Here is a 15,788-nt window from a genome sequence, read left to right as displayed (position 1 = left end):
TTTTAATCAGCACTGACACCATCTGAAGATCACTGCTATCAAACAAAACCATCTTCATGTTCATCATCATCAAGTGTGCATGCATGAAACAGCTGGGTCTTTAAGCTCCGGGTGTGCTAACAGTATCCTGCTAACAAAACAAGCTAAGGACAAGTCTGTTTGATTAATGATGGTGCGTTCATTTGATCTGAGCTGAGAGAGGTTTGGAGGCGTGTCTCTGGAGGAGAGGGGAGGCTTCAGTATGGAGGAGGCGTGGCCAAACAGGAAGTTTGTTTTGGTTTCATGCTGGAGCTCAAGGACGACATCTACTGGATCAAGAAGTCACACATTCTTCTTTTAATGAAAAACCTACCGTATGATATTTATTGTGATTGCTTATTATTAAAATGGATGACAAGTCACAGTTCTTCAGCAGGTTTACAGAACAGAGCATGCCACGTTTTACAGAGCAGATTCAAGACTGACTGAGAGACCAACTTGTCAAATATAGAGGCAGCAAAGGAAATGATTATACATCATCGAAAAGTCTGAACAAACAAGTGCAAAGATGCATCTCAGTCTGAGAGTTTTTAATCCATCCAAACACAGGAAAACTCGTTCTGGGATCTTCATCACGTCAGAGGACTTCAGCTGTTGATGACTGTGTCAGTATTTTCTGATAGGAAGAAGAAATGGGACGAGTCAATGATCGGTTTCCAAGCAATGGCAGCTAGAAGTCGACTAAATACATGTGATGAAACCAGATTCTGAACTTTTAAGATTTTCAAAAATCCTGCAATTTGAGCCCTACTTTGACATGTCCAGAGACATGTCCCTACTCTGTCCAGTCGTTTCTACCAGCTAAAGATTCAGTACATCTACGTGTATTTTGTTATGAAATCACCTATTTGTTCTACTCAACATGTCATAAAAGAAATCTGACTCCCTAATTTAGTGACCTTGATTTCTCCACGTGCTCGTTGTTGAGAAGATAGGGACGACAGGAAGATGTTTCAGATCTCAGGTTCACACAATTTTATTAACCCGATGAATCAAGAATAGAAGTTACAGAGTCTCTGGGTTCAACACTACGTGTCCCTGACGACAGACAGATACCTGGTCAGTTCGCGAAGTCTGAGCCCCGACTATCTTTCCCTGAACCCTTTTATACACTAGACAGAGATGATCTAACCAAATTATGCATTTGAGAATGTGCAGTTTCCTTCCTGATTGGACATCTTTCCAAATTATGCGCCTCCTGATGTTTGGTTCCGCTTCTCTCATAGATAGATAGATAGATAGATAGATACTTTATTGATCCCGAGGGAAATTCAAGTGATCCCGAGGGAAATTCAAGATTGGGGCATCATATTCCTGAATCCTTTCAGCTTCTGTAGGGGAAGACACATCCTACCTGGCCTGTTTCTTATCACAAGCAGACATCTAGTCTAGTCATCATTTCCTTTTAAGCAACAAACCATTTAAGTGATTAACTATCAAGGCCCACTGAACCTATCAAAGTGGGTGAGTGATTAACTGTTCAGGGCCTTAAACTAAACCTGTGTTTGAGTTTGTGAGTGATTCAGTTTAAAGGGCCAAAAACACTTGTGCAACTCACTTCTGCACGCCCTCTTCACAGAATACCTTTAACCTCTGAACTAAAATCTCAAACAATTAGATTAAAACACTTAGAGTAAAACATGATATAAATGTGGACATCTAATCATTCCTTTGTATTTGGTGATCAAACCTTTATTCAGCAATACATTATTGCAGTAAACACACAGTATAAGTAGAAAGAGGCCTATTATTCTAATAACTTCCTGTGACTATAACCAGGGTGGAAACAATAGAGCATCTGGTCGTAACCTGGATGTCTGGACTAATGTCTGTAACACAGAAAGTTCTTCTTCTCCAAACAGTCTCTGCTCTTCATGCCGACCGTGTCGTTCTTGGACAAAGCTCCGCAACGCTCCCGCTCGACGGGGCAGGCGGGCATGTCGTACAACATGTTAGCCCTGTTCACCCACCACCAAAAACCCTCCAGGAAGCGCAGCCCTGTCCACACCTGAGGAGAGGGAACAAATGAGGAATCTGTGTGAGATGAGAAGAATTCCACCCATAGAAACAGTGGACAGGAAACCTGCAAACAAGCTCAATTATAACTCTTTATAAACTGTCCAAACTGTCAGGCTTTTATCTCTGTGCATACCAAGAGGCTAATCATGTGCATGATGTCATCCCAGTGTGAAGTTTATGAGCCGAGCTGGTGCCTGGTGGATATAAAAAATGTTCTTGACTTCATGCATGTGCCGCAAAAAGAACAAGCCAACGTCATAAAAAAAGCTAGCCGTTAGCATGCTAAGGGTGATTCACTGGGTAAGTGTGCACAACCTTTCAGAGAAAGTTATCAGAACTTTAATTCAGTTGCAACATTCAAAATGTGCCCTTCCTCCTGGACCTTTACTACCTGAGCTTATTATATTTGTTTGAATGGAAAAAGTGCGTAAATTAGCAAGCTAGCACAAGCTAATCGCCGTTGTTTGGAGCCTGCGTGTCCAACAGACCAACTCTGCGCCGTGCGCCCGCGGGTGAAAGCTGACCAAAGGTTCACCCTTGTTTTGAAATGGGTTTTATCCTGTTTGTGTTTCGCCTCGCTGTGATTACATTTCCACGCCGCTCTGCTCTGTTTCAAATACGCACCAAGTCTATTTTTGACAGCGCCGGCTGCATGCACGCATCAAGCTGAAGAGAAAAGATTTAACCAGGCAGGAAGTCAAGAAAAGGAAAAACAAAAAACCCCAGAGAGTATCTGGTCAATTTCAAAAATCCTGATTGCATATTCCATCACTTTCTCAACATAACGTCAGAACAGGCATGAACCTGCAGGTTAGTCTCTGACCGTAAACTCACCTCCTCAGTGTCCGAGTCTATGATTCTGGTTATCATGAAGCTGTGGTCGTCTCCAGGCTGCACGCTCACCAGCTCATAGCGGCCGTACATGCTAGAGGACCTCATGTTCCTGCAGTGCTCCAGTGCATCCTCCCAGGTCTTGTTCTCCTTTACCAGGACCAGGTTGTCTCTGTAGCAGATGAAGGGAAGTTTGGAGGAGCAGTTTCTGGTAATCATGTCTTCTGTCTGAGAGGTGAAGGCGGCACAGTCCTCATTGCCCTGATCTGATCCCCAAAATCTGTACTCGGACAAACCGTCGCTCCACTCCCACGAGCTTCCTGCAACACATACGAGGTAAATCAATCCCATGAGTCTCACACTAACATGTTTTAGTTAAGGGCAGTTTTTATCTCTCCACTGTAACTTTGACAAAAGCGATCATCTGGGCCAAAGAGATCTTTCTCCTGTTTCTTCCTACGGGCTGAGATTCAGGAAAATGCCAATTCACGTGGTCGTGAGAAATAGTGTAAATTAAGTTAAGATTAAATTTAGAAGCGTTGAGGGAAGCACTCTTACCTGTTTTTGCTTACAAGTGTATTTTTGTCACAAAGCTACAGAATCATAAAGTCTGGCCTCGAACATTCAACATTGATCAGCATGACAAATCGACACTGAGAGGATTTTTACCATTTCGATGCAGACCAATCCAGGCAGGAAAGTTTTGTCCCACGATCCCTGAAGACAGTTCGTCTTCATCCCTGAAAACTGCCAGTTCCTTGTCATGTAGTTTGCAGAAGTCCAGGGCTTCCTGCCACGTCATCGTGTGTGATATAAATACGTAATCAACGGGTTTCAATATTCCATAGAATTCCCAATACTGACAGATGACGAAGTATGATGCCTCACAGTTTTCGCCATAAAACCTTTGAAGGAAAATGTGAACAAAGAAAAATTACAGAGATGTATACAGATGTTTAACCGGCTCCACTGTCTAAATCAACGGATGGCGTCTAAACGTTTTCTATTCATTTCCTATGGAGAGCTGGAGAGGCAGTCACGCAGTGCAAATTGGGATTTTTGCTGCGAGTTTCAAGAGGCGCTCTGGCGTGCACGCTTGCAACGTAGGCCTACAAGGAGTGTGTGGATAGGACGAGGAGAAAATCTATAGGTCCACTTCTCAGTGGGTATACACCCATCAAGCAGCCGTTCTTAAAACCGCAAGGGGTGATGAAACACCCGAAGCATGTCGGGGTGCGTTTCAACCGCGGGAGCGCAAACTTCAGGAGGATTGTTAGCTTAGAGAAACTTTAAATTTTTTTTTTAAAAACACTCGAAAGAAAGAAGCTTCATATCCGTCTTTTCCTGGAAAACGTACTAAAAATAAGTCTCAAAACTGGAGTGATCAGTGACAAACGCACACAAGATGAAATAAACATACTTTGTCAGATAACCTTGTTTTCATGTAAAATCTTTTTTCAAAGCTGATTTCTGTTTTCATTTTTAAAAATTCTGAGGATTAGTAAATTTGAAATAAATGATTAAAAATGTCTAGTTTAGCTGCTATGAATGGGGTCCATCAGGTACTTAAAGATGACAAATGATCACCTGAACGCTGTGAGAACATTGGCGTCTTACCAGTGGTATCTGGAGTATATAGCACACGTTTCTGTGCTGTCAGTCTGGTCAGGTTCATGGTTGTAGGTGTAATGGTCTCCGTTAGTCCAGGTCCACTCATTATTGACTCTTTGCAGGCCGACCCACACAGAATAACTTGAAAAGTGCGTCCTGTCTACATCCGTCTGACTGTAGTAGACGGCCAGGTCAGCGTAGTATGGATGGCTGTTGGGACAAAAAGAGAAAACTGTTTGAATAAAACAAATATGTCTGAGTATGTTACACATGCTAGCCTGCACTTTTCAATTAACACAAAAACAGACCTTGGCCGTTGACACCTAGTAAGACATTGATTTTATTTATTTTACTGTGTGCTTATTAATCTGACTCATTAACTTATCTCAACTTATCTCATGTATTTTTTATCTCATGTGTTTTATGGATTCTTCTGTAAAGCACTTTGGTCATCTGTGGTTGTTTTAAAGTGTTTAACCGTAAACTTCGATTTCATTCCTGAAATATTCTCTACAACAAATTCTTCGATAGCTTTGATGATGATGATGATGATAAAAAGTGAACTCCACCTCCTGCAGAAGCGCTGAGCGTCAGTCCAGGTGTAATAAAGCTCAAAGTATCCAAATTGTCTCCACACCACGGATCCCAGTCCGGGCACAGCGGTGCTGAGGAGGAGGAGGAAGACTCCCGAGAGGATGCTCTTCATCGCCATCAGCATCACAGTTCTGTTGAAGAGACGGCGTCACGCTGTGAGTTATTTCTTGAGAATAGACGACGTCATCGTTTGAATATGTTCAATCAAGATACTTGTGGTCTTTTTTTAAATTAGCCTAAATCGAATATCCAGAATTCTTGTTCACATCCTTTAAAAAAGGACCAATCAACATCATTGAACTACAAACTATACGACAGCCAGACAACACCTAGCATAGAGTTTAGTTAGCGTAACCAAATATCCATTACATGCATGTTTTGTAAAAGTGGCAGCTGACATTAATGGAATAAAGTCAAATAAGTTGCATGCGTTCAGAAAAAGTCTCTGGTGTTGACGTGTTCGTTCGGTGTCTTTACCTGTCGTCCTCCAGTCTCTGCTGCTGCTGCCGTCTGCTCCCTGACAAACAGCTGACGCTTCTTTATGAACCTTCAACATCTGGTCCCAACACAGGAGGTATCACAACATGCATTTGACTGGTAGGCCCGCTTGAATCAACACCAGGCTGTCACCACCCAACATTTGAATGATGGCAAATAACACAGATTTACCTGCGCATGTTATTCAGAGCCTCAAGTCAGGGAGGACTGGAAGTGTGTAAAACCAACAGGTCAGCCCCCTTCATGGACTGACCTTCACAGCAGAGTCAGTAGCTTCATATAAGATAGACCTAAGAATGAAAACCTTTATTGCCCTTATTACTCCTCCATCCTGGTCCTTTTGCACCTACGCCCCAAAGTCAAGACTTCATATTCAGACCAAAGGGGGTACAGAGGGTCTGCTGTAATCTTGTTGGATAAAATTCAGGGTGTACAATTCTATCAGGTAAGAAATCCCCAACATGTGTAACACGTATGATTTATTTCATGGAGTAATAAAACCACAAATGTGAACAAGAATAAAAGAAAGTGATCTTTCTGCACATTACGTTTTATTATGCATGATTTCACCGCTGCAGTCACATTGCAAATATACTCCGAATAACATCTGGAACAAGAAGAAAACAGTGATTGGTAGAAACATTATGTGGTCGTCATGTTTAATATTGAAACTCCGTCAGAACCCATTTTCAGTCTGGGCTTGGAATCGCATCGGAAACATGTTTGAGTTGTTGTTGCTCTTTGTTCTGTCCCATGTTTTGTCTCACTCAGTGGTGATTCTAGAGTCCGTTTGGACCCTAAAATAAAAAATATCAGTTTGGGGCCCCGAGTGCTGTCAGGTGAGGCGCTCTTCTTCGGGAGATTTCTACCTTCATTGCAAAGTTTGCACATTTTCCGCTGCTGCTTGGGGCCCCCCTTACAGGTCTGGGGCCCCAAGCTGTTACCTACCTGTCCTGTTGACAAGCAGCGCCTCTGGTACCATCAGAGGTCCAAACTGCTCAACTTTATCATACGATTAATCTGACTGCTTGAAACGTGGAAGAACATTTGAGCCACGAGGCGAGACAAGGTAAGAACTGCCGCTATGAAGCGATGCAGATTAAATTATTCGATCCAGATCAACATCCAGCGTGAGCAACAAAACTTTCTGCTGTTAATCAAGTGAAGTGTGATTCAGTCTCACCCGGGCGGGACATGCTCATCTCCAGCTGTTTGAACGAGTCGCCGGTCAGCGTTCGGATCTCGTCCCTCAGCCGCCGGTGTCCGTCCAGAGTCAGGTGCCAGAAACACGACTTCCTCTTTCCGTCTCTGCACAGCTGGTTGCAGGTTTTCCGGAAGCTGTTGTTGAAGCAGAGGTTGTGTCGGATGGTGTTCTTCCAGCCATCAGGGGCGGTCTGGAAGAAGGGGAAGTGCTCTCTGCGTAGGGGACAGGAAAGGACATGAGACACATGCTCAGTCAAAGTAATAAGGGCAAAGACAGCAGTGAGGACATTCAGCCATACAGGAGGACAAAAGCTTTAGTCTTTCTTCAAACTCTGACCTGGTGAAGTTGTAAATCTGCTGGACTTTGAGGCTCCCGGTGAGGCTGCTCTTCAGCGCCAGCGCGATGAGGATGCAGTAGTTCACGGGCGGACGAGGCCAGCAGCCCGGATTCAGATTTTTAACGTCCTGAAAGACGAAGAAGAGACGTTTTTCAACGCTTACACATTTAGTTCATGCAGTTTGAATAAATCCAGAGCTAGCTTTAAGGTAAAGATAAAGATTTAAATAAAAAAAAAAGGATACATGAAGCCTGACACTTGATAATACAAACTTTATTCAGAAGACATTTTCAAAAAATAGGAGAGAAGCAACACTCTCAAATCTGCACAGACGAGAGTAATAGCGAGGTAAAAGAAGTCTAATTTAAATCATCAACATTACCAACATAATACTGTATGCTCATAAAGATACTCGTGTGATACTGTCTGCTCGTGTAAAACACCATCACTTATGTAAAGTTAACAGTCATCTTAAAAAGACATATTTTTTCTTCCCATTAAAGAAACATGGATCTGCTCTCAGTCTCACCTTTGTGCTCCTTCCTTTACGTCTGTTTTTGATTGGTCGACAGAAGACGTCTTCATTTTGCATCTGAAGAGAGATCATACTCATAAAGGTCTCAAAGTGTAAACTGAGGGGGAATTTGACGAGCTAAATGCTATCGTTTTTTAAAGAGCAGTTAGCCCGCTGCTCGCTCTTCTTGCACACGTCCAGATTCACTTTACATATCCGAGTAACAATTTCCATTTTCAGCAGGAGCTCTCGGCTGATTTTACTGGGATGTTTCATGTTTGTTTTGTGGTCTGATTTGAACTTGGTTTGATTCGTCTGTTGATGTTGTCCTTGTGTTTGTTGTCTTTGTGCTCACGCTGCAAGTCAAATTTCCCCTGATGGGACGATAAACAACTTGAGACACGTCAAGCATGTTGCTGCAGGAGCTGGGAATCGAACCCCCAACCTTCAGGTTAGGAGACGACGACTCCGAGGACATATTCAGGTCATTATCTCAGACATTGCTCCTTTGAATCTGACATGAGGATCATTTATCTTTTCCCCCCATAACCCCCATGATGCATTGCTGCTTTCCTTATACGTTCCTTGCACATTTTAAAGGAGCAATTAAAACCTTGCAGACCTGAGTATTGAAGGCTGCATCACAAAAGAGTGATCATCAGGGAGTATACTGTACCATGTGATGTGTGGAGGAGGACACAGGCTGCAGAGGAGCGTCACAGCAGGTGAAGACGTGGCGCTCTGCAGGGAGACGATGTTTGGGCTCCGCTGGCTCGGGTACGGACGTTTGGACTTCCTCTGCAGCTCCACACAGAGGCTGCACGTCCGCTTTGCCTCCTCCGTAACGGATGGGGCAGGCGATATTAGGATTCACTAACAGCCACAGGTTGGGCTTCACAAAGGTGTCTGATGGACGGAAAGAAATGCACAAATTAATAATGAACTATTGTGATGCTTAAAAGTTTTCATTTGAAGTCTGTTAAATGACACACTCAACCTCTCAGCAGGAAACTTTTACAGTTAAATTTTTGTTTTTATTTATTTTTTTAATTACGACATTCTGTTTATGTTGCCGTCTCTCTTTCATTGGCATTTCAAAATCTGTCCTCTCTGCTCACCTGAAGTCTTATCGTACCAAATGAACTCATCTTTCCTTCTCGACGCTCTCGCAGAAGGCCTCTGGACCACGTATTGATCGCTCAGTTTGTCGTCTGTTAGGAATAAAACACATTAAAGTCATTTAGAGACCTTGACCTCTTTCTGTGTCTTAACATGAGCGGTGAAGAATAAACAGGGGTGCATGGTGATCACGGCTAACACTGAAGGAAGAGAAACAGTCACCGTGGTAGAAGTGGTCGGTGGTCGTTGCCAGTTTGAGCTCCTTGTCCATGTCCCAGTCGGTCAGGCCCACAGAGCAGTGCAGGTCAAAGAGCCACGCTTTGGTATTCAGCTGTAACGTCATGGCAGCGCGTCTTTTACGTCTTTGTTTCATATCAGTGGTTTTTTTTTTTGTGTGTTTTTTTTTTGGAAGCTGTCTGGAGTGAAGTGCAGGTTTACTGACAGCTCTGCAGGCAGCTCATGATACAACAGGTGGAGCTGAACAGGCTGATTGGACTCATCAACCTTAAAGAGAGTCCAGCCTGTGCTGAGTCACTCTTAACAAGGAGGACAGCAGGAAAGCCCTCAGCCCTTTTTTTTTGCAGCATGGTTTGGATTCGTCATCTCAGGAGATCATTTGTATTTTAACACTTACAATGCTGTGCAAAATGAAATGTAAACAAAAGAAAAAAAAAAAGAAAAGAGGACGGATGAAGCCGGTTTCGGTTAACGTGCCACTCAAATGTTAATTTGTTAAATAGTTTGCATTCAATGTGAAGTTTAGTTTTTGATTTACTGAGTCATTGTGCAAATCAGACTTAGTGGCAATAACATGAGGTTTAGAATATCATGTCTTGTTGTTTACAGTGAGAAGGCAGACTCAGAGGGCAGAACACACTCCCACCAGGGGGAGGGGCTACTGCCCTTTGTGATGTCATGAAGGGAAAATCTACACGTTTTTTGGAAAATGGAGCAGACAGGAGACGGAGAGGATGGACTTATCTCATCACTGAGGGTTTGTAGACAGACCGGGGACACGTTAGACACAAACCGATAGTGTCCCGTAATCTTCAAAAACCTCACTGTAGTTTACTGAATCATCTTTCTGTTCTTTATCTCTCATGTGTAAAAATAAATAAATGAATGTTTGAAAGAGTCTTTAAATGTCTCCTGACCTGCGTGAGCGCAGGTCTGTTTAATCGTCTCGTCACATTTACAACACACATTTCACAAAAAAAGTAAGAAACAGGTCAAAACGGCAACAAATCCATTTTTACAGCATGAAATCAAAAAAAAAAAAAAAAATCATATACTCATCTTTAAATATCTATATATCTTTGTATACTTTAAACATCAAGTCTGTCATATACTCATCATTCCAGTACGCTCATTTACAGAAAGTCAAGAGTTCACACAGGAACAGAGACGGGAGGACCGGAAGCTTCTGTTCAGAGCCAACAACATCTAGTTAAGACAGCTATCAGGGGAGGGCGAGGGGGGGCTCACACACTTCACTCGTTAGTTTTCTGGAGGGCGATGGGCGAGGGGGGGGGGGCACAGAAATGAGCAGACATGCTGATGGTTGTAGCACAAACAGAAATAAGAAGCTGTCATAGGGGACGTGGTGGAGGCAGAGGAATGTTTAAATGTCCGCCTCGTTCGGAGGACGTGTGACGTTCACATCTGGAGTGCTCGGATAAATCCAGAATCAAACATCATATTGCATCATTCGGGGCTTCGGGTGTTGGTGTTTAATGTGCCGGGAGTTCTTCCCCCGGCTCACCGTGGAGTCAGTTAAGCTCTTCTCATGGTGCGTCAGAAAGTTTACACAACCAGATGTAAACATTTAGGAAGTCAAATGACGTCCCCTCCATTTGTTCTCATCAGCACATTAAAGCTGAATCCAGCACCTCTGAAGACGAGCCTAACACTCGCTCTTTGAGTTAAAGTCGACATTGAACACTTGACTGACTCATTAACAGCTACCAGTGAAGAATGCAGGGAATTTAGCATCAAACCATCAGAATCTTGGACACAGAGATGGAAAGTTCTTTAAAGACTGAATGAAATGACATGATGGAAAAGGAAGGAGAGAGAGAGGGGGGGGGGGGGGGGGGGGGTTTAGAAGATAGGAATGTAGTTGTCGATCTTGGCGCGGTGCCGCTGGGCGATGCACTCGGCGATCCACACGATGTTCCTGCACTCCTGCTCCTTCAGCTTGACGTAGGCGTAGAAAACACTGAAGTGGAACTGGTTGAGGAAGGCCAGTTTGTTCAGCTTCACCTGTGAGCGGGAAGAGGACTGATGAGCGACCACGATCATCTTCATGACTCCACAGATAATAACTTTCAATCTGCCACTTCAGACGACTGGACTCAAGAATCTAGTTTTATTAATACATTCCCTCTCCCGTTATGCTTTTTCAAGCATTCTCATTATGGGCCATGAAGGATTAAGAGCATTGCAGGCTTTAGATTAAGCAAATCAAATCTGAAAAGGAACCTTGAATGTTTCCACCTCTCCAAATCTCGAGGATCAAAGAGTCAAATCCAGAAAGAAAACAGTGTGAAGTGCAGATTTGTAAAACAAATCAGCCTCTCGTGGACTCTTGTGAGGGGGCGATCAGCTCGAGCACGTCTCTGACACCTAGTGTTTAAAATGAGTACTGCAGTTCAAATTCAAATCATTAGAGTCGCTGATACTGTAGCTTCAGTGTTTAGCCAGCTCTGCATGTGGTGGACACTGTAGCTTCAGTGTTTAGCCAGCTCTGCATGTGGTGGACACTGTAGCTTCAGTGTTTAGCCAGCTCTGCATGTGGTGGACACTGTAGCTTCAGTGTTTAGCCAGCTCTGCATGTGGTGGACACTGTAGCTTCAGTGTTTAGCCAGCTCTGCATGGGTCTGTAAAGCTTCCTGCGTTCTAACCTCTCTCCATGTTTCATCTCCAATATTGATCCTAGTTTGAGCAGCTTTCTGCTGCTGGAGCTTATTAGAAACATGCAGAGGCTTTTTAGCTCGGGTACAATCACTTCTATCTGAAGCAGTTCCACTGCCCGCTTCCATCGCTGCAACACCTGTTGACCTGATAACTGCTCTCATATCTGACAAACCCAGGGGCGTCCAAAACGGCCCCTTTAACTTTAGCTGAAATCTTTCATCTGCTTGAATGATGAAGGGGAACAAAAGTAGAAACAGCTACCACCGCTGGAACACTCAGATGCACCTTTCATTACACAGTTACAACATCACACTTCAGAGAGTGTCACCTCATGCTCGAAGAAACGGTCCTCCAGAGTTTTGTCTCCTGGGTTGCTGCCGGCTCCCTCAAACAGCAGCTTGTACTCCTGAAGACAGAAAACACCACAACGTCTTTGAGAGTCTCTTCAGGATGCAATCATTCTCGTACTGTCTTATCGGATCTACCGGGTCTGCTTTGATTTTGTGCATACCAACCACACACTGATCCAAACTCAGACATTATATCATAGAAATGCTTCAATTCTCCATTTTCAGGCTGAGTTAATCTCACTGAGCCATCAACTGTTGGACTTACGGGATAGAAATCAGCGACGGCCTTGACCTGCTCGTAATCATCTGCACGAGCCAGCTGAGCAAGGCCTTCTGGGTAAAGCTTTCCACAGTGAGGGAAGAGCTTGGCACGGTCCTCTTTGGACAGCTCCGTGCCGAAGGAGTTGATGGTGATGATGAAGGCTCTCCTGTCGGCCTCGAACTGCAGCAGACAGACGACGGTCAGAGGAGCAACAGACTCAACTGATGCTTGCACATCTTTTTCATTTTTTATTCTTAGTCATATAAGGGGGCCTCGGGTTATCATATACAGTGCGTAAGGGAGGGGGGGACAGCGGTTATTAATAATAACTAATGTCTTGAATTTCCCCTCAGGATCAATAAAGTATCTTCTCATCTACCTACAGACACTGAGCATGAAAAAAAAAAACACAAACTCATAACACAAACTGAAGGGCTGAAAAATGCTGGGGAAGCTGCAGCAGCATCAGTAAGACTCCAGATGCTTCAGAATTTAACATGTGAGCATTCATTAGTGTGTGTGTGTGTGTGTGTGTGTGTGTGTGTGTGTGTGTGTGTGTGTGTGTGTGTGTGTGTGTGTGTGTGTGTGTGTGTGTGCCTACACTGTATATTTGAGAAAGACTCACCTCCAGAATAGGGCACATGGTATCAGCTGTGGTTCCTCCGAGGGTGGAGCAAAACTTATAGAACGCTTCCAGGTAAGCCTGAGGAAAAGGAAAAACATCATTTATAACAGCAGAGCCAGTTTGATCTCGTATTTAGTTTATTTTCATGTGAAAAATGTTTTACCTTGTAAAGTGTGTTACGGATAATTTCAATGTTCATCTCATCCAAGTCCTGTTCAGATATGCAGTCCTGGAAGAAAGCAGCTGAGAGGAAAAGAAAACACTATTTAGATCGAACACACAGAACGGATTAATCAAGTATTAGAAAGACTCTCTCTCTAGCTTTGGCTCCCCCTGCTGTCCTTAAACAGACACTACAGTTCAGCTCTCATAGACATGGGGGTACAAACCCAGGGGTGTGTCCACCAGGATGGCGTTGTAGAGCTCTGCAGGAGTCTGGGCGATGTTGACCGCCTCCATCTGCTCGAAGCTCCCCAGCGGGTGACACTTTGGGACCAGCTCGGAGATGGCCCGCTGGTGGAGCGTCCCCGTGATCAGCAGGATGACGTTATCGATCATGTAGCTGTACCTGAGGGACACGAGGCAGGCGAGGAGAGGAGAAAAAGTCATGAGAGAGGCGAGGAGGCAGTCACATTGTATCTTGCAGTGGGATAAAGATTGAACCCCCTTTTGACGTTTAGTTAAATATGATCTTGTGTGGAATTTTCACAGACACGTTTTGGGGAGCTCTGAGACTTATTCAGTAACCTTTAACATAAGTAACACATTATTTAAATGGGGCATTTTTCTGTGTTTTATTGTCAACATTGCAAATCACCAGCCGACGTATTTACAGCAAGAGATCGTCAGAGTAAGAGTAAATGCAAAGTGTTTAACACATCGTGACACAAAGGCGTTCTGCTTACGTGATGAAGTCCATGAAGCTGGCGAGAGGCTCGTACGACTGGTTCCTCATGTGGCGGAACTCCACCACCATCTTCTCCTTCAGCTTGTCGTCGATGACGGACACGGTGAGGGGAGACGCCTCGTTTGCGAGGAAGCTGCCATAGTCGGTGCTCTGCAGGTGGAGCTTCAGATCTGCAGGAGAGAAACAAAATAAAGACGATTGATTCAACATGAGCAGAGAAGATGCAGCTGGAGCTTCAGAGACTCACCGGCAAACTCTTGGTTTTTGACGGTCATGATGTTATTACTTGATGTGAAATATTAATTTTCATTGGTATCATAGTATTATCAGCGTAGCTTGCATAAACACAGCCTGTGTCTGACCTGACAATAACATCACTCATCTTACACCAAAAGAAGTAAAAAAAACTCTACTCAGACAGGTTTAATTCCTGACAGGTTGAATCTGTTACTCCACACACTTCATCAAGTTTACATAATGTTTCACAGCATCATGAGATCAGATATATAAAACCATTGATGAGCATAATTAAGAGATAAGATGTCTTCATTCTCACTGTACAACCAAACACTGTGAGAGCAAACCACCAGATGCCACATCAAAACTATACAAAAATGTGAAACACTATGACAGCATTTACAAATAAGAATATGGATTAATAATGCAGAATAAATACAGTTGAACAAACACTAAGTTTAAAGTGACATGTGCTGAATAAATATATTGCAATAAACAAATAAATACCTATACAATTAGCTTTATAAATGCTTTATCTCTTCCTGCTGTAATTTCACTTCCTCTAAAAAGTCCAATATTAATCAACACAGGATTATGTTAGCCAGCCTGCTAGCTCAGGCTAGGTGGATATCAACCTTTATGAACCATTCTCCTCTAATAATATGTCAGTTATTTGTTATAGAAAGGGGGGTTTACGTGATAAAGACGAAAAGAAAAGTGTTAGTAGTGAGTAACGTTATGGGGTGACGTATCCGAGCTTTAAAAGTGACAGCTTGCGTTAGCTTGTAGCGTTAGCTTGTAGCGTTAGCCCTGTCAGTTAGCCGTTAGCCCTGTCAGTTAGCCGTTAGCTCGCGCTCACCTTCCAGGGTCTCACACTGAACCAGGTTTAGGTAATCCGCCTGGGACAAAATGCCCGCTTTGAATCCTCTGACCAGCCCCTCCAGGTAGCCGTTGTCGACGTTGAAATACAGCTCGGAGAAAGGCATCCTGTCCGACTGTCAGATCCGTCTCTGCCGCAGGAGGAGAATCCGTCCGTCCGTCCGGCTCGTTAGCGTTAGCGTCAGCTGACTGAACCACGTGACCATCATCTGATCGGTCATCTGCCCATGCGCGCGTGCGTGTGCGTGCAATAAACTGGCGTGTGCGCGCTTCAGTACAACACAGCATGAGAACAACAGTTTCTGCATCACATCATTTAAACACTGTATTTAAAATTGTGCTAAATCATTTTTTTTTTAAATATTGCAAAGCGTAATAAATTAGTGCTTCATAGACTTAATAACACACTTTTTGTTTTTATTAGTGACCCACTTTTGAGTCCCACACCACCAGTAGAGAACCAATGCTATATTATAGACGGTGCAGAATAAAATGACCCGACAATGAATAATTAGATAAGAATAAAAGTGATGATCACTTATTTAATTCAGCTGACATCTTTGAAGGCTTCATACCGCATGACATCATATTACTGCATATCACTGTCTGCAAATCTCCACGTAAAGCAAGTAACCACAAATTATCCTGAGAGCTCCTGAGCAAGCAAAGGGAGCAGCAAGTTTAAAATGAGATGTGGTGTATAGGTATATGTGGGTCAGAAGGTATGAAGGAAGTTAGAGACACAAGACAGACGTGTGAATTACAATACGCCAGTGTTTAAGACAACTTGCAGACAAAGATGTCCATTGAACAAGACATTACAACAGACAAGAAAGAGTGAGGGCT

The 15,788-nt window shown here is 43.5% G+C and overlaps 3 protein-coding genes across 3 annotated transcripts; all 3 read right to left on the bottom strand.

Annotated features, from left to right (window-relative positions):
- Nucleotides 1-1,697: 1,697 nt before the first annotated feature.
- LOC306821766 (secretory phospholipase A2 receptor-like) lies at nucleotides 1,698-5,771 on the bottom strand (the record flags this gene model as incomplete). The annotated part of the gene is made up of 6 exons (XM_079340340.1): nucleotides 1,698-2,047; nucleotides 2,893-3,209; nucleotides 3,559-3,794; nucleotides 4,507-4,710; nucleotides 5,070-5,225; nucleotides 5,764-5,771. The coding sequence occupies 6 exons, from the start codon at nucleotides 5,769-5,771 to the stop codon at nucleotides 1,862-1,864; spliced, it is 1,107 nt and encodes a 368-aa protein (XP_079196466.1). The 3' UTR covers nucleotides 1,698-1,861.
- A 353-nt stretch (nucleotides 5,772-6,124) lies between these two features.
- foxr1 (forkhead box R1) lies at nucleotides 6,125-9,283 on the bottom strand. The gene is made up of 7 exons (XM_079340201.1): nucleotides 8,989-9,283; nucleotides 8,766-8,858; nucleotides 8,324-8,553; nucleotides 7,663-7,725; nucleotides 7,133-7,260; nucleotides 6,776-7,008; nucleotides 6,125-6,199 (listed from the first exon to the last, which is right to left on the bottom strand). Exons 1-7 carry the CDS (start codon nucleotides 9,137-9,139, stop codon nucleotides 6,171-6,173), a joined length of 927 nt encoding a protein of 308 aa, XP_079196327.1. The 5' UTR covers nucleotides 9,140-9,283; the 3' UTR covers nucleotides 6,125-6,170.
- A 620-nt stretch (nucleotides 9,284-9,903) lies between these two features.
- On the bottom strand, nucleotides 9,904-15,149 carry atp6v0d1 (ATPase H+ transporting V0 subunit d1). The gene is made up of 8 exons (XM_079339358.1): nucleotides 14,923-15,149; nucleotides 13,825-13,996; nucleotides 13,309-13,487; nucleotides 13,083-13,162; nucleotides 12,920-12,997; nucleotides 12,298-12,474; nucleotides 12,011-12,088; nucleotides 9,904-11,028 (listed from the first exon to the last, which is right to left on the bottom strand). Exons 1-8 carry the CDS (start codon nucleotides 15,047-15,049, stop codon nucleotides 10,867-10,869), a joined length of 1,053 nt encoding a protein of 350 aa, XP_079195484.1. The 5' UTR covers nucleotides 15,050-15,149; the 3' UTR covers nucleotides 9,904-10,866.
- Nucleotides 15,150-15,788: the final 639 nt, after the last annotated feature.

The sequence above is a fragment of the Symphodus melops genome (assembly GCF_947650265.1).
Source record: "Symphodus melops genome assembly, chromosome: 3".
NCBI classification, from domain to species: Eukaryota; Metazoa; Chordata; class Actinopteri; order Labriformes; family Labridae; genus Symphodus; species Symphodus melops.
This window is presented reverse-complemented; position numbering and strand designations above follow the sequence as displayed.